The 18,176-nt window shown below is 41.7% G+C and overlaps 1 protein-coding gene across 1 annotated transcript in view; it reads left to right on the forward strand.

Moving 5' to 3' along the window:
• The window catches only part of glg1a (golgi glycoprotein 1a), a 55,510-nt gene extending 38,317 nt beyond the window's left edge, over nt 1–17,193 (forward strand). Inside the window, exons 12-25 of the mRNA XM_028584353.1 lie at nt 1,165–1,389; nt 3,022–3,084; nt 4,496–4,609; nt 4,910–4,998; nt 5,664–5,781; nt 6,359–6,451; nt 8,344–8,481; nt 9,255–9,378; nt 9,523–9,665; nt 12,208–12,309; nt 13,167–13,274; nt 13,982–14,102; nt 14,992–15,098; nt 17,026–17,193. Of these exons, the coding sequence (XP_028440154.1) occupies nt 1,165–1,389; nt 3,022–3,084; nt 4,496–4,609; nt 4,910–4,998; nt 5,664–5,781; nt 6,359–6,451; nt 8,344–8,481; nt 9,255–9,378; nt 9,523–9,665; nt 12,208–12,309; nt 13,167–13,274; nt 13,982–14,102; nt 14,992–15,098; nt 17,026–17,193 (1,713 nt within the window). The remainder of the gene's footprint in view (nt 1–1,164; nt 1,390–3,021; nt 3,085–4,495; nt 4,610–4,909; nt 4,999–5,663; nt 5,782–6,358; nt 6,452–8,343; nt 8,482–9,254; nt 9,379–9,522; nt 9,666–12,207; nt 12,310–13,166; nt 13,275–13,981; nt 14,103–14,991; nt 15,099–17,025) is intronic.
• The last annotated feature ends 983 nt before the right edge of the window (nt 17,194–18,176 follow it).

The raw sequence follows: 18,176 nt of genomic DNA on the forward strand, positions 1-18,176 counted from the left end.
AAGTGGATTGGCGATTCCCCCCGTATTTTTTTTTAAATCCTCCACCCCGCCTTTTTGCACACGTCCGGAGGGAAAAACGCAACGGACACAGCCTGGTTTACCGGCTGGTAGCATGCAGCTTAAGACACAGCGTTATGTTAGCTTAGCAGTAGCCTGCAGCCGCTCTTTTCCGGACTACATGGCCACCGCCGGAGAGACAACAGAACTGGAAAATCCTCCCCTGGAGTCACCAGTATAGCAACATTTTGGCCTTATGGAAACAAACGATAAAGGTAAAGCATCTCGGATCCAATGGGACTCCATGGGGCATTTATGTGCACCTCGTTAAACTGAGAAACTCAAAGTAAAGGGTAAAGTACCCTTCTGCCATCTAGCGGCGTTTATTGTGGCATTGCCGTCCCTGTTGACTATTTGTTAATTTTTTAAATTGCATCGAATTGTGACCTTAAAATCAAAAGTCAAAAGTTTTGATTTGGAGAATCTTGACCCCCCTGAATCAGACATTATCTGTTGAATTTATGACAAATCATTCTCAGTCTGTAGTTGATGCCCGTTGCCTCAGTCTTTCATCGTAAATCTCTTTCTGACCATCTTAACCCCCCCCCAAGGGCACTGTCCCGTATCTTCTTAAATTGACCTTTTTAAGGTATTTGCACATAACTGATCCCCGTGTGTTTTCTTATCAAAAATGTTCAGCGCAAACTCAGCTTTCCGTACGTCGATGCCCACATTTTTTTCTAGAGCAGTGTGCAAAGAGATAATTTGGCACTAAAGCTGAAATGTTGATGTTGGCTTTTTTCAAATTCCTCAAATCTCTTTTTAAAACAAACCTTAACTTATGATGTGTTGTACGAGTTGTTTTTGTGCTTGAAATGAGTTTACCAAAGTTTTAGGTTAATTGGGATTTAAAATGGTAAACAAATATCCCAAATGAAATTTTGTAATATCGCTTTTTGAGTACGAGTTTTGTCAAACATCGTTTTGGACGCGCCATTGCGTCTTTTGTCCTCAGAGGGTTAATAAATGTACTTACAAATCTAGGAACTTTTAAACAGCCACTTCTCAAAGAAATCCTACTTATCCAGAGTGGAGTATCAGTTTAAGGCGTCTTGGAGGGTTTGTGTCTCTTGTCTGTACTAACCCACCGTTGCGGCCCTGCTGCAGCTCTCTAGAGACTGTAAGGTGGAGGTGCAGAGGATCCTCCACCAGAGGGCGCTGGACGTGAAGCTGGACCCCGAGCTCCAGAGACGATGCATGACCGACCTGGGGAAGTGGTGCAGCGAGAAGACGGAGGCCGGACAGGAGCTGGAGTGTCTGCAGGACCACCTGGAGGATCTGGTGTCCGACTGCAGGGACGTGGTGGGGAACCTGACGGAGCTGGAGTCTGAGGTAACCACCACACATGCTGCTGCTGCTGCTGCTACCCATAATTAGAGGTCGACCGATAGTGGATTTTACCGATACCGATAGCTAGGTTGGGCCGTATTTGCCGATAGTATTTAGAATTGATACTGGATAAAAACAAACATGACACTCCAAGAAAACAGTGCTGAACTTTATTATAAAAATAAAAAAACTGTATTGAACCATGAAAACATGCTAAATGAGATAAATATAAATATTGAAGTCAATAAAAGACATTCGTTCAAACTGAAACAAAAAGTAATAAATAAAAAATCGGTTTAGAGCGTTAACAGGCGATCTCTGACCTGGAGGGATCTATCTTTCCCACTATATACTCGCTGTTCTCGCTTGGATGCCCATATAAGGCGTAATGAGTGACGGACCTGCCTTCCCATTGGTTGAAAACATAAACAAAAGGCATCGTGGGAGATTCCCTTGTCGGTAGCACCTACTGTCTATGGGTAGCAGAGTTAGCGGCAGAAATGACCGAAAACGTGATGAATTATGGACATCAGGTGGATAAATCTTGGATGTATCAGTTTGGATTTAATGCTCAACAACCCCGAAAAAAGGCCCAAGTTCCAGTCTGGATAGAAATTCACCTGTAAAGGCTAGAAAGAGCCTCTAGAGGAGCTATTGTAATGCATGATGTAAAGGCTGGAAAGAGCCTCTAGAGGAGCTATTGTAATGCATGATGTAAAGGCTGGAAAGAGCCTCTAGAGGAGCTATTGTAATGCATGATGTAAAGGCTGGAAAGACCCTCCAGAGGAGCTATTGTAATGCATGATGTAAAGGCTAGAAAGAGCCTCTAGAGGAGCTATTGTAATGCACGATGCCAGCAGACCCTTCTCAGCTCTCGTGTACTGTGTAATGAATTACAGCGCGCACTTCTCAGCCGCTCCAGCAACGGACGCAACCAGGAATGTTATGGATTTTTGCAGATAACCATAGTTCCATCAATCAACTATCGGTGATAGGTCTACCTCTACCCATAATGCAACACTCTCACTGGCAGCAAAGGACGCATGAAGTAGGCACTCACTGGGGCACGTTCTATCTCAAACGGTGTGCACAGTTTAACTCTGGTTAAGGTGTTGAATGTTATGTTTCCTTCCTTCCTTCCTTCTGTGAAGTGTTTTCTCAAGTTTGTTAACTCTCAGAGTTTAGACCATCTCGCTCTTATTTTAAAAAATATAGATATTTTTCAGAAAGTTAACAAAATTATACCTTTTTTAACTAAACAAATAAATGTGGACTGCATATAATTGCACACGTTCAGATACATTTTGCATTGTGTCACTGTCGTTTCCAAATCTGCTGTTTTTTAAAATGTAGATAAACTAAAGGAATACATGTATAAAGGGAATTCACATTTTGGTTTATTTTGTGATTCAATATCATCCTTTTCCAGTTTTCTGTTCTGCTGCACAGTTCATGTGCTCCAGGAGGAAGTTTCTCTACAGAGAAAACGACTTCATTTTTTATTTAAAATGTCAAAATTGTCCAAAGGGGAAAATAATTGTCCTTTAACACAGTGGTTCCTAACTTTTGTGGCTTGTGACCCAAAAACGGGGTGAATCTTTGTTGTTAACAGCATCAGTTTTTTTCTCTCCTCAGGATATTCAGATCGAGGCGCTGTTGATGCAAGCTTGTGAACCCGTCATCCAGACCTACTGCCATGTAAGTACTGTACACACCGAGAAAGTCCCTTTCTTTTTAAATCCAGTTTTGAATTTAGTGGAAGACTTTTTGTCTCAAAAAAATATCTGCTTTGATTTTAGAAGGCCAAGAGTGGAAAATATTTCAGAAAAAAGAAGAAAGCAGGGAGCAATTTCACATGAACTAATCAATAATAATAATAATACGGAATGTACAAAATTAAGACTGTAATGAGCATGCAAGCAGAAAGTTTTTTTTTTTTTAAACAATGTTTATTGAGTTTCATATTAACCCAGATATACAGAAATGTAGACACAGCCTGAAAAACTAAAGTAGCAAAAAACATGCAATAAACGCAAGTCAATAAGTATTTTTACCTCCTTTTTTTTTTTTTTTTTTTTTTTTAAATTAGGATCAGTTGGGTACAACCCCAGGATGAATAATTTTGGATGGAGAGGCAAATTTACAGACACTATTTGAAATATAATTTGCGCTTACCTCTTTCCAGAAGTCCTTAATTTTATTACAGTCCCACAAACCATAAAACCGAGTCCCTTTGGAGTGGACGTTTGTGTTTTGAAGAGCTGCTCTTCTTCCTGCCTTAAACTTTAATAATTTTCTCAGGCATTCATTCCCTGAATGTATTCATTTCTGTTTTGCAGCGTACAAAATGTGAACCTTCCTAAAGCCGCACACAAGCATGAACACAAACATACATGTTGAATTGTGTCGAATGATAATGTGTCAACTGTGAGAGATTTTACTCCTCTGTGGCTCCTCCTTTATGTCGCAAATCAATGAGTAGAACTGCTTTATGGCAATATATTTCCCTAAATATGACTTAACAGGTATTTCATTAACTGGATTTACCAAATAGACATTTATCTAGATAGCCAGATGTCTTGAAAAGCAAAGCAACAGGAAATAGCAAGACGTTAGTACAGGTTATAATCTCCAGACAGAAGTCAACAAGACAGCATAAAGACAGCGAGAGCAACAACAAAAAGTGTTTCTCGAGGTGCAGAGCAACAGCAAGCAGCAAAAATGTAATGACCTATCACGTTTATCCATGTCTTCCCCTCCTAATGTTGAATTATTCGCTCTGAATAACTTCAATCACCGATGTTAATAACACGGAAGGTTATATTTAACTGTTGAACATTTTCAAACCAAATTTCAACCTTGTCTCTCAATTCAATCTCTCCCCACCCTCTCTCTCTCTCTGTCTGTTTCTCCCTACCTCTCTCTCACATTCTCTCTCTCCCTCCCTCTCTTTCTCTCTCCCTCTCTCTCTCTCCCTTTCTCCCGGTCTTGTCTGTCTCTCTCCATCTCTCTCGCCCTCCCTCCCTGTCTGTCTGTCTCCCTCTCTTCCTCCCTCTCTCCCTCCCTGTCTCTCTCTCCCTCCCTCCCTCCCTGTCTGTCTGTCTCTCAGGAGGTAGCTGATAACCAGATCAACACCGGTGATCTGATGGAGTGTTTGGTTCAGAACAAACACCAGAAGGAGATGAATGAGAAGTGTGCGGTGGGAGTGACCCACTTCCAGCTGGTGAGCAGACCGAGAACAATGTGTTATCAGGATGGTTCTTAGCTCTACGTGCAACAGGAATTATGATACATATGGGCAGATATTTCTCTAGAATCTCTTTTAACCAATAGTGAAATATTAAAAAATATGCACAATACCTTTTTGTTTATCCTTTTAATGGTTTAGCTCATTGAGTTATTGGAGACATGTCTGTGTATTGGCATCAAAAATGTCAGCATGCAGCAACATGATTAGCTGGCTGCATTACTTAGAAGCTGTCTGTCTCTCTCTGTCTGTCTGTCTCTCTCTGTCTGTCTGCAGATTCAGATCAAAGATTTCCGTTTCTCCTACAAGTTCAAGACGGCCTGCAAGGAGGACGTTCTCAAACTTTGTCCCAACATCAAGAAGAAGTAAGACGTGTGCATCAATCTGACCTTCATATCTGCAGCGGGGGAAACACAATTACTTCTAGATTCAAGATTCAATATTTAAGCAGAATACAAGTACAGAGCTAATAAACGCAGTATTATCTAACCAGAGTGCAGATAGATAGATAGATAGATAGATAGATAGATAGATAGATAGATAGATAGATAGATAGATAGATAGATAGATAGATAGATAGATTTATTCATTCTACCATTTTATCACCTTTGTAACACATCAACCCAAACTAAACAAAGCCAGCTTACTTGAGAGCTTTCAGCTTCACCTCACAGTCTTTATTCTGACCGCTAAGTAGGCGGACATTTGGGAAGAGCATTACGTTGAAAAATATTCTGAGCTCAACGGCGGAAAATAAAACTTTATTCCAAGAGTTTTTATTGTAAATGATGGCAGGTCATTTCCATTCCCTAAAACTCTCCCCCCTGAGGTTTTCAGCTCTGTTTTTCAGAGGAAGACTGGAAACTGAATTATAACGTTAGCTGCCAACAGACCTTTTTTTTTTCCACCCAGTAGTCCAGCAACAAACGGACTCTCCCATCTTCAGCGAGGCGTTCCTGACGTGTTGTATAAAGTAGATGCAAGACTGTGTGTGTGTGTGTGTGTAACCTCTCGTCGTCCTGTCGTTCAGGGTGGACGTCGTGATCTGCCTCAGCACCACGGTGAGAAACGACACCCTGCAGGACGCCAAGGAGCAGCGAGTGTCCATCAAATGTCGTAAACAGCTTCGGGTGGAGGAGGTGGAGATGGTACGTTCACTGACAACAGGGTTCACCCACACACAGCCAGTCAGTCAGCGGCCTATCCATCCATCGATCAGACATGATCTGTGTGAATGCGTGTCGGGTTTCCAAGAACCATGAGAGAAATCGGCGCAGACGTTTAGTCGGATTGATGTCCAGCGTCTTGTAGGGCTGTGCAATTAATCAAAATTTAATCGTGATTATGATTTCGGCTCCCAACGATCGCAAAACCCGAATAATCGAGAAAAACAATTATTAGTTATAAATAAACTCTTATTTTCTCTTGTGTTCTGAATGAAAAAATAAAGTTTAAATAGGAAAAGTATCAAGGCAAATTTCACAGTTGTCTTTTTTTTTTTTTTTTTTTTACTGTTGATTGTTTAAGTTCAATAACTGCAAATCTTTCCAGAAGTCAACGAGTAATCGTGTTTAAATTATCGCGACTTTTCAATATATGTTTCCTTAGGCCGCGTCAGAGTTTCCTTTTCCTCTTCCTGCACGGATTCAAAGTATCTGTTTTCTTTGTGTCTTGTGTTTCTCTGCAAACCCCCCCCTAAACCCTCGCCCCCGAATCTCTCCGCAGTCGGAGGACATCCGCCTGGAGCCGGAGCTGTACGACTCGTGTAAGCAAGACATCAACCGGCTGTGTCAGAACGTGGCCTTCGGCAACGCACAGGTCAGCCATTTGTTTCGTTGTAATGTCCGGTTGTGTTGTCAGCTGACCGCAGCTTTTGGAGCCCATTTTAGCAGGTAGAATTCCAGATGAAGGTCTGGGGACTGAGAAGTGGTTAATAAAGTGAGTACAGGTGTGCAGTATTTTATGTTTTTTTGATCAGTTCATTTGTCAGGGACAATACATCTAGGCATCGTTGCATTTAAAGTGCAACCAATGCAACGTATGTGGGGGGGGGACTTCTAGCCGTAGGCTAATTTGCAGTTCCTGGTTAGACTTTTAGAAATGGCACGCATGGTAAAACACTATAAAATAAACCTACAAACTAACAATTGAAGCGGATTTCCGTTTCTCCTACAAGTTCAAGACGGCCTGCAAGGAGGACGTTCTCAAACTTTGTCCCAACATCAAGAAGAAGTAAGACATGTTCAGTACAGGCCAAAAGTTTGGACACACCTTCTCATTCAATGTGTTTCTTTATTTTCATGACTATTTATATTGTAGATTCTCACTGAAGTCATCAAAACTATGAATGAACACATGTGGAATTATGTACTTAACAAAAAAGTGTGAAATAACTGAAAACATGTCTTATATTTTAGATTCTTCAAAGTAGCCACCCTTTGCTTTTTTTGATAACTCTGCAAACCCTTGGTTAGGGCTGGGCAATATATCGATATTATATCGATATCTTGATATGAGACTGGATATTGTCTTAGATTTTGAATATCGTGATATGACATAAGTGTTGTCTTTTACTGGTTTTAAAGGCTGCATTACAGTAAAGAAATGTACTTTTCTGAACCTACCAGACTGTAATAGCTGTTCTATTATTTGCCTTTACCCCGTCTTAGACATGCTGTCCACATTACTGATGATTATTTATCTAAAATCTTAAGTGTGAAGATATTTTGTTAAAGCACCAATTGTCAACCCTAGAATATCGCTGCAATATCGATATCGAGGTATTTGGTCAAGAATATCGTGATATCTGATTTTCTGCATATTGCCCAGCCCTACCCTTGGTGTTCTCTCAATGAGCTTCATGAGGTAGTCACCTGAAATGGTTTTACCTTCACAGGTGTGCTTTGTCAGGGTTAATTAGTGGAATTATTTCCCTTATTAATAAAAAAAGTAAAGGGTGGCTACTTTGAGGAATCTAAAATATAAGACATGTTTCCAGTTATTTCACACTTTTTTGTTAAGTACATAATTCCATATGTGTTCATTCATAGTTTTGATGCCTTCAGTGAGAATCGACAATGTAAATAGTCATGAAAATAAAAAGGAAACTCATTGAATGAGAAGGTGTGTCCAAACTTTTGGCCTGTACTGTACATCGATCTGACCTTCATATCTGCAGCGGGGGAAAACACATGATTCAATATTTAAGCAGAGTACAAGTACAGATTCATAAACCCGAACAGTAAAGCAAATTTGGACCAGCAGCCACATACAGTCCATGCATAAAGAGGAACGGTAGAGCAGACTGACTGAGGCAGCACCCTAGATGGTTAAAAGCTGACAATTAAAGCAAACAATGATGGGGTTCATTCACAGTAAAAATGTTTATTTGAAGAAAAAAAAAAGACTTAATTGTGTAAAGAACGTTAACTGAAAATTTAAAAGGTAAAAGTTTTTAAAACCAGTTGGAGTTGTGATCTCTACTCAAAAATACAATGTATCAAACAATCTCTCTGTCTCTCTCTTTGTTTCTGTGTCTCTCTCTCTCTCTCTTTCTCTATTTGTCTCTGTTTCTGTGTCTCTCTGTTTCTGTGTGTGTGTGTCTCTCCCTCTCTCTCTCTCTCTCTCTCTCTCTCTCTCTCTCTCTCTCTCTCTCTCTCTCTCTCTCTCTCTCTCTCTCTCTCTCTCTCTCTCTCTCTCTGTGTGTGTAGGTTATTGAGTGTCTGAAGGAGAACAAGCGTCAGCTGACTCAGCGTTGCCACCAGAGGATCTTCAAGCTGCAGGAGAACGAGATGGTTGATCCTGAACTGGACTACCAGCTGATGAGAGTCTGCAAGCACATGATCAGGGTAGGTCGGGGGGGAAACCTACGACGTGTGGTCTATGTCACATCTTGAGAGCGTGATAAAACATGCTCCACACAAATTATATTATTTTGCACGGGCAGATATTACTTTTCTTGCACTAATTGAACAATCGAGCAGGAAACTGACTTTTGACATTTTGGGGGCGAAAACCAAGGCTCCTTGTATGATTGGTCACCTTCAAGGCGATCTCACCCACACCAAGCTCTTTAGCCTACCTTGATTGACAGCTATCATTCCTGGAAGATATCATTTGCTCTAGAGCATGTTTTCTCATGATGCCATGGAAACCAGGATTCAGATATAGGGCTGTGACGGTTCCTTTATTCATGCCGAACCGTCACAGTCCAGCGCGTGCAGAATACACCTAATGTGGAACCAAAGTTCACGAGCCTGAGTTTGTAGCTGTGTGCCGTTTGCAACATTAATCTGTGGAGTATTTTCTCCACTGATCGATTAGTTGTTTGGTCTATAAAATGTCAGAAAACGGTTGCTTTTGTGTGCGGTTACACCCCGATTTAAACCCAACATGCTCAGAGTGTTAGTCTGGCTGTAATGTGTCATCACATCAGCAGTGTTCTGATTTGAGTCATAGTAATTCTGAAATTTTTCGAGTTTTTACAGCAATGTAAAAGATGCAGAAAACAACCTGATCTGTGAGCTTTAAGCACGGAACGTATTGGACATTGATATGTATTAGTATATTGTGTTTTGCTCCGGTTTTTGTAACGGAGTTTCGTGCAAATGTGTCTTTTCAGCGGTTCTGTACGGAGTCGGAGGGAAAGAACGTTCTTCAGTGTCTGAAACAGAACAAGAACAGCGAGCTGATGGATCCGAAATGCAAGCAGATGATCACCAAGAGACAGATCACCCAGAACACAGGTACACACACACAAACACACACACACACACACACACACACACACACACACACACACACACACACACACACACACACACACACACAAACTCTCAGCTTAATTTACTGCCACCTAGTACAGCTTCTGAAAGTCTGTCTGTCTGCAGACTACAGGCTGAACCCGGTGCTGAGGAAGGCCTGTAAAGCCGACATCCCAAAGTTCTGCCAGCCCATCCTGAACAAGGCGACGGCCGACAGCGAGCTGGAGGGTCAGGTCATCTCCTGCCTCAAACTCAAATATGCCGACCAGGTCAGACACTTTGATCTTCTTCGTCTTATCTTTCTTAAAGAGCCCCTATAATGCTCTTTGGGATTTCCCCCATGTTTTAGTCTGTTACATAGTTTTTGTGTATGTTTATAGATGTATAAAGTACAAAAAAAACAACACATTTCACTCCAAAGGGAGCTTTCTCTCCCACAGACGGCACTTTTTCCCAACTGCCTGAAAACGCCTCGCCCACATTCCTGTTTGAAATTCCTCAGTTAGTGATGTCATTGATTGAGAGGGCCAGCCCAGTTGTTTCATCCCTTTTTCGTCCATTGGTGCGGCCTGATTAAGCACAGCCCGCCCAGTGGCTTGTTTTAAATGTGGTCGACCGGTCACAAAAGAGGGGGCCAGCTGACCAATCAGAGTAGACTGGTGAGAGACGGAGTTGTCTCGTGTCGTGTGATCGTTAACGAACTTAACATTTCAGCAGAGGTGTTCATTTCCATACAGGTTTAGTGGCTTGACAGTTAACGGTGGAATGGGGGATTTGATTTGCAGGGGGTATTTTGGCGATGGTAATGTTATTAGTGTTGTAAGTTAGCAGTAGACTTAACCCTTGTGTTGTCTTCTGGTCAAAGTTGACCCGTTGTCTAAATGTCTATATCAGAAATATGTTTTTTTTTTGTTTTGTTTTTTAACTAACTTGTTAGTTAGGTTGCAGTGCTTAAGTTGACGAAGAACCGACAGGAAAGTGTATATACAGAATATTAAATCATGAAGCACTCGATGCATCTAATACCAAGAACTCTTTTATTATACAGTATATTTTATATATTGTAGCTTTTTGAACTTGTTTTTTGTGTGTTTTGATATTGTTACAGGTACGGTGTACCTTTTTAAGTATTTTACAGTGTTTATATTGTAGTTATCAAATTTGCCATAGACTTGTTAAAGTTTCTTCATGTTTGTATTTTAATGCTTCTTTTACGTCTTGGCCAGGGGACTACAGATGAAAAATAGCCTTTTGGCTAATTCTGGCTTTTTTAACCATGTTTGTTCATGTGTTTTATGAAATTGCACTGTCCCCTTCTAAATAAACCAATAAATCAAATCAAATCCTAAAGACACTTAGGGCTCCTGCACACTGGCTGCTTGGAGTGAGCGTGTGAGCTGCGTGGCGTGTCTGTGTTATATTTTGGCTCTCATGTTAACAGGTTAGAGCTAGCACACTGCCTGCGTGAACGCGTGCATGCTAGAAATAGGACCGACGCCTATTTTTCACGCGACACGCCAGCGTGTTGGAAGCATTTCCAGGCAAAATAGAATAGGAAAAGATGCTAATATGTCATTTTGACACAAATACATTTAATAAATGACATGTTAATGTTTGAAAGTTTCTAGGTTTAGACATAAATGCAGCTATAAATGTAATTTAAAAAAAAATAAGAGGGATGCTGGACTGCAGGATAGCCTATGCTTTCACCATTTTAATTGAATTCTGATAAAACAATAACATGGACTTTATTATCTCAGGAGAGGGAATTGAAATATATATATCTATCTATCTATCTATATCTATCTATCTATCTATCTCTATATATATCTATCTATCTCGAAATAAGTGCAAACAAATGGACAAACAGAAAAATATTGGCAAAATAAAGTTGAACATGCTATTATTTCATTTTATCAATGGGAAACATACATTGTGTACAGAAAAGGCTAGCAGCAGCGCCGCGTCAGACACGTTTCTGGTGTGTAAAGACACGCCACGCTCACGCCACGCAGCCAGTGTGCAGGAGCCCTAAGTCTCTCAATAAGAAACGAGTCATTGAAGTAATTATCTTATCAAATTCAGTGACTTTATTATTTAGTTAATGAAAATATTTAGAGATGCACCGATAGACCGGCCGGTCACTGGAATTGGGCGGTTTTCACGTGCTTGGCCATGACCGGCATCTGACATATGCCGATTTCATGCCGGTCAACGCTACAATTAACTTGACAACAGAAGTGAAAAGAGTTCCAGTTACACGGACGCCACAGCACGCTCTCTTATTTTCCTTTCTCTCAACTTTTCCGCCGTGTGTCGTGCGTACCCGCTCGCGGTGTGAAGCGCGTGTCGGCGCTATGCTTGTCAGCTGTTTGGAAATTCTTGAGCGTGTGTGCAGAAGATAACAAGTTTGCAATATGCAACACCTGCAAGGAGACAGTAGGGCGTGGAGGGACCACACCAAAAACCTAAATCTGTTTTTTTTGTTGGATAATAGATGTGAGAAGAAGGAAATGGTTCTAACATTGCTCTTTAGATGTGTGTGAATGTCCCACACCAGGAGTCATTTATATAGTTATACTATCTTATAGTGATCCACTATCTGTTCAGAAAATGTTCTATTAAAGAAAAGATAGAAAATACATATTTGTGTGTGCTGTAAAGAGGTTAGAAAAAATGAAAATTGGAATCGGCTAAAATAGTTATCGGCCGGCCTAACTCAAAGAAAATCGGAACTCTGAATTGGCCTAGAAAGTTGTAATTAGTGCATCTCTAAAAGTATTCATGCGTGTGTTTTCTGTGTTGCGACAGCGTTTGTCTCCAGACTGTGAGGCTCAGATCCAGGTCATCCTGCAGGAGTCGGCGCTGGACTACAGACTGGACCCCCAGCTGCAGATCCACTGCACACAGGAGGTCCGCACATTTCTGCTTTCTTTCTGACAAATACACACACACACACACACACACACTCACGCTCACACACACCCAGCAGAGGGCGCCGTGAGTCCACACACACAAATGCACCTCACATCACGAATGAAACATTTTGTAAGCTTCCTTTTACATCTTGAATTGTCTTTCCTCTATCAACACATAATGAATGACTTTCTGTCATCATCCCAACGGAAATTAAGGGCATTAAACGCACCGATCAAACCAGCTGCAATCCCCAAAATCGAGGATTAGGGGCTCTGTGCCTTGCTCAGCAGAACTCTGGCAGCGCAAACAGCTGTTAACGTGTGTGTCTGTTTGTGTGTGTCTGTGTCGGTCGGTCTGTGTGTGTGTCTGTCTGTCTGTTTCTGTGTGTCTGTCTGTCTCTGTGTCTCTTTGTCTGTGTCTGGTTTGTGTGTGTCGGTCTGTGTGTGTCTGTGTCTCTTTGTTTGTGTATGTGTGTGTCTGTGTTTCTTTGTGTGTCTGTCTGTCTGTCTGTTTGTTTGTTTGTGTGTGTGTGTGTCTGTTGGTCTGTGTGTGTCTGTTGGTCTGTGTGTGTCTGTCGGTCTCTCTGTGTGTGTGTGTGTGTGTGTCTGTGTCTCTTTGTTTGTGTGTGTCTGTCGGTCTGTGTGTGTCTGTCGGTCTTTGTCTGTGTGTGTGTGTGTGTGTGTGTGTGTGTGTGTGTGTGTGTGTGTGTGTGTGTGTGTGTGTGTGTGTGTGTGTGTGTGTGTGTGTGTGTGTGTGTGTGTGTGTGTGTGTGTGTGTGTGTGTGTGTGTGTGTGTGTGTGTGTGTGTGTGTGTGTGTGTGTGTGTGTGTGTGTGTGTGTGTGTGTGTCCAGATCTCCCGGCTGTGTCCGGAGGAAGCAGCAGCCCAGGAGCAGACGGGTCAGGTGGAGGAGTGTCTGAAGGTGAACCTGCTGAAGATCAAACAGGAAGGCTGTAAGAAGGTAAACTGACCCGCTGCTGCCTTCACTGACCACCGAGCGGCCAACGGAAATCACAGCGCCGCGATCTGTACAGCAGGGTTCATACGTTTTGAAAAAACCTGGAGAAGTTATGGAATTTGAAAAATACAAATTCCAGGGCCTGGAAAGGTTTTGGATTTTTTTTAACACAGCATAATATGTGATTAATAAATGTATTTTCACATCTTAACCTCAACGTTGTATTCGGGGAGCGATATTATGAATCCCACTATGAACCACAGACGTTATCATTAATTTTCTAGTTAAACCTATGAGGGTAAACTTAAACAGATTTGTATTCTTATTGTATAATGTCGACTGATATTTTCAGGAACACATAGTCGTGGAAATTTGCCGAGAAGTCATGAAAAAGTATTGGTTAAAATGCGTATGAACCCTGGTACAGGCACTCGTGTTTTCATTTCATCCTTTGTTTCTTCCCCCCCCCCATCCTCTTTGTTCTGATCCTCCTCTCCCTCCTGCATCCTTTTCTCTTCACCTTCCTCCACCTCTTCCTTCCCTTGTTTTAATCTTCCTTTCCTGTCTCTTTTTGCTCCTCACGGTCTTCTTTTCCACCCACATCCACCTTCTCCCCAATCTCTACCCCTCTTCCTCTTTTCCTCCTCCTCTTTCACTTTGTCCCCTCTGCTTTTCCTTCCTCTTCTTCTTCTTCCTCCTTCCTCCTGCAGGAGGTGCTGAACATGCTGAAGGAGAGTAAAGCCGATATCTTCGTCGACCCCGTCCTCCACACCGCCTGTGCTCTGGACATCAAGCATCAATGTGCTGCCATCCCACCCGGCAGAGGGCGCCGTGAGTCCGCACACAAGCGCACCTCGCGTCACAAATGAAACCTTTCTTAAACACGTGAAATGAAAACGCGGATAATCAGACATCAGTCATTCATCGGCTTGTTATTAGAGAGGGAACTGAAACTCAATGGATGAAGAATAGTAAAACATTAGGGCTGTGCTCGATTGAAGAAATTCTTAGTTGACCAACACTCATTCAATTGTATCGACTAATCGATTAGTTGATTTAATTGACAGATCTGTAAATCTGAGTTTCTCCGCTAAGAGTCGTGCTAAAAGCACCACTTTAATTCTAGTGTTTACCAGAGATGTGCTCGTACGTTTCTTGGAAATAAGTCATTCAGCATGAAAACAGCATCAAACATGACTAATACTAAGACATCTAAGTTGACTAAGACCAAAACGACCGATTAGTCGACTAATCGACTAAGAGGGAGCAGCCCTAGAAAACAGAGCAAAGGGTGTTCGCATTTCTGCTTTAGGGGTAGCGGCAATTAGCGAATATTTTCATTATTGTTGAATTTGCAGATTATCTTAACGATTAATCCAAGTCTATAAAATGTCAGCAAATAGGGAAAAATGTCCACACTGTTTCTCCAAGTCCAAGCTGAACATTCAGTTTTAATATGATATAAAACTGATGTGAAAAGCCCCAAAAAATAATCTTAAAGAAAAAATTAAGTCTATAAACAATATTTCGAATGTCAGTTTGTTAAGTTTTAACAAACAGGTTTGTTCAGCATCATTGTTTAAAACTAAGATGTATTTGAAATTGTATAAAAAGGCGACTGAATGGCTTCCAACCATTGTGGTGTAGATCATCTGACCGTAAACAGCGCAGCCACAAACCAACCTAACCTGACGAGTTTGTGTCCTGTTGTTTCCCCCAGAGATGTCCTGCCTGATTGAGGCGCTGCAGGACAAACGGGTGCGCCTGCAGCCCGAGTGCAAGAAGAGACTTCAGGATCGCATCGACATGTGGAGCTACGCTGCCAAGGTACAGTACAGCTTCTTCCCCCCTGTCAGTGAACGCCTCTGAACACTGTGAAAACACAGCTGGGGACACCCTGAGCTCTCCACAGCCGCTGAGCAACGCAAACACGCACTTTAATCTCTGCAGTCTTTTTTTTTTTTTTTTTTTTTTTTTTTAATTGACAATTTCTGGTACTGGATATGAAATCCTTTATTCCAGACTCAAACACTGTGTACTACCACACACAAACAAAAATGATATTGTCTCTGTTGGAGTACCGCACGTAGAGGTATGTGTTATACAAATAAAATATATAAATAAAATAAATGAAAGATATTATTAAACTTTTGAAAACGTCACTTAAAGTGCTCATATTATGCTCATTTTCAGGTTCATAATTGTATTTAGAGGTTATATCAGAATAGGTTTACATGGTTTTATTTTCAAAAAACACCATATATTTTGTTGTACTGCACATTGCTGCAGCTCCTCTTTTCACCCGGTGTGTTGAGCTCTCTGTTTTAGCTACAGAGTGAGACATCTCACTGCTGTAACATCTTTGTTAGGAGTCGAAAATGCTCAATACCTAGGTAAGGACTACTAGCCAGTCAGAAGCAGAGTATGAGGGCGTGCCCTGACAGTACCTAGGTAAGGACTACTAGCCAGTCAGAAGCGGAGTATGAGGGCATGCCCTGACAGTAGCTAGGTAAGGACTACTAGCCAGTCAGAAGCAGAGTATGAGGGCGTGTCCTGACAGTAGCTAGGTAAGGACTACTAGCCAGTCAGAAGCAAAGTATGAGGGCGTGCCCTGACAGTACCTAGGTAAGGACTAATAGCCAGTCAGAAGCAGAGTATGAGGGCGTGCCATGCTAGCAGCTAGCCGAGCATTATAACGTGTGTTACAAAGTGACCACGTTTGTCTCTGAAGTAAAGGCTGGACTACAATAGAGCTGTTTGGAGCAGTTTGTGAACAGTGTTTTCTGTTGGAGATGGTAAGTCCCTTTGGGGGGGACTTTGGGCTTTTTCACTTTGTAAACCTAAAACGTGCACAAAAAAGATATATAACACAATAAAGGAAAGCCAAAAAGCGTAATATGATCACTTTATGTTGAAGTCACTGGTTTATAATGTATTTTTAAAATGGCAGTTCAATAAGAGTTCTTTGTGTTACCTTCAACCTTCCAGAGGTTTGGAAAAAAACATGAAAAAATGTAACTGGAGAAAAAAATAGTCTGCAATAAAATGGAAAGGGTTATTTCTCGACAAATCATAAACGTAAAATCAAACGTTGCAAAAGCTGCTTTACTTTTTTCTTGATAGTGTTGTGTTGCTGTGCATCCTTTTTTATTTATTTAATACATTAGCTGAAATCCAGTTTGAAATCAGTTTTTATGTTTAACAATTTACTAAATTGATGTAATGAAATGAAATCAGTTTTCAAGTTGCCATTTAATTGAAATTGAGTGAACAAGCTGCATAAACTTTTGAAATTGATTGATTGAATAAAGCAATCATTTATTTTGAAATTCTTTTGATTAAGATGCATAAAATCGAGTTTAAAGTTTGATTTTATTTTGAAATTGCTTTAAGGAGCAATGAAACATCTGTTAGGAGGCTTTAATTTTTTTGGAGGGAGCTTTTTTTTTTTTTTTTTTTTTTTTTTACTGAGATATTGAGCTCCGCTAAATCTAATTTCAAATTTCAATCTAATTTTTTTTTTTTTTATTGAATGAGGTCATTACATCTGTTCAAAGGGTCTTTTATCTTGAAATTGAGAACTGAACTTCATAACACGATTTATAAAATGAGCTTTTAATTTGAAATTGACTTAACAAGCTGTATCAAATCTGTAGAAAAGGGACTTTTATTGTGGAGTTAATTGACCGAGCTGCACGAACTATCAAGGCTGACGTCAACGCTGCTCTCCTCTCGTCTCCTCGCTCCCCGTCAGGTGGCTCCGGCCGACGGCTTCTCGGACCTCGCCATGCAGGTGATGACATCACCGTCCAAGAACTACATCCTGACTGTGATTGGTGCAGGCGTGGCGCTGCTCTTCATGGGCGGGCTGCTCTGCGGCAGAATCACCAAACGCGTCACCCAGGAGCTGAAGGACAGGTAGACCCCCACCACCACCACCACCACCCCACCCCCTCCGGGGTCAGGACACGGCCACGGTAGAAACAACCTCACCCCCTCATTTACCTCATGACCCCGTATCCTTACAACACCTTCCCCCCCCGACTCTCCACCATAATCCTTCGGCTCTTTCTTTCATCGCTGGAATGACATTGCCCACAACCCTGCAGACGAACGTGGGCTTGATCAGTGACTCACCGTGCTCTTCTTCTTCTTCTTCTGATCTCTCCGGGAGGCCGCGCCATGACACGCCTCGTGCATCTTTCTTCTTCTTCTCTTCCTGAGCTTCGATAACAGAGCGCCGGGGTCCTGCTGCAGTTTGACCCCGCACTACCCTGATGTACATGCAGTATTACTCTGCTTTTTTTTTTTTTTTTTTTTTGTCTCCCTTCTCTGGCGGGGGAGGGGAGGGGGTGTAAGGATATGGGGTCAGAGGTCAAGATATGGGTGTGAAGGAGTTGAAGAAGATCCTATTAAGTGTAAATGTGTATAAAGTGGGATGGGAAATGCTCATGTATAGAGCAGTTAAATGACTCCAGTATTGTGAGTGTGTGTGTGTGTGTGTGTGTGTGTGTACGTGAGTGTGTGTGTGTGTGTGTACGAGTGTGTGTGTGTACGAGAGTGTGTGTACGCGAGTGTGTGTATACACAAGTGTGTGTGACCACCATATTGTTCTAGTTTGTCATCCTGCTTGAAGAGTTTTCGGGGGGCGTTTGGCTCTGGATATATCTATTATTATTTTATTTTTTTGTGGCTGATGTGTGTTAGTTAGATTTTATCGCCATGGGACTGCCAGGCGGGCGGTGCCAACCGGCCAGCCCTCCACAGACGAGATAAAGAAAAGTGGACACGCCACAAACTCTCCCAGCCGGCTCGCTCCAAAGCTCTTCTTACAGCAGGAAAGTTTTGTGGATATTTTTGATTACTTTCTTTCAGAAAACGGCAGACCCGGGAACGTCTTTTTCC

Source organism: Perca flavescens, chromosome 8 (assembly GCF_004354835.1).
Source record: "Perca flavescens isolate YP-PL-M2 chromosome 8, PFLA_1.0, whole genome shotgun sequence".
Lineage (NCBI taxonomy): Eukaryota > Metazoa > Chordata > Actinopteri > Perciformes > Percidae > Perca > Perca flavescens.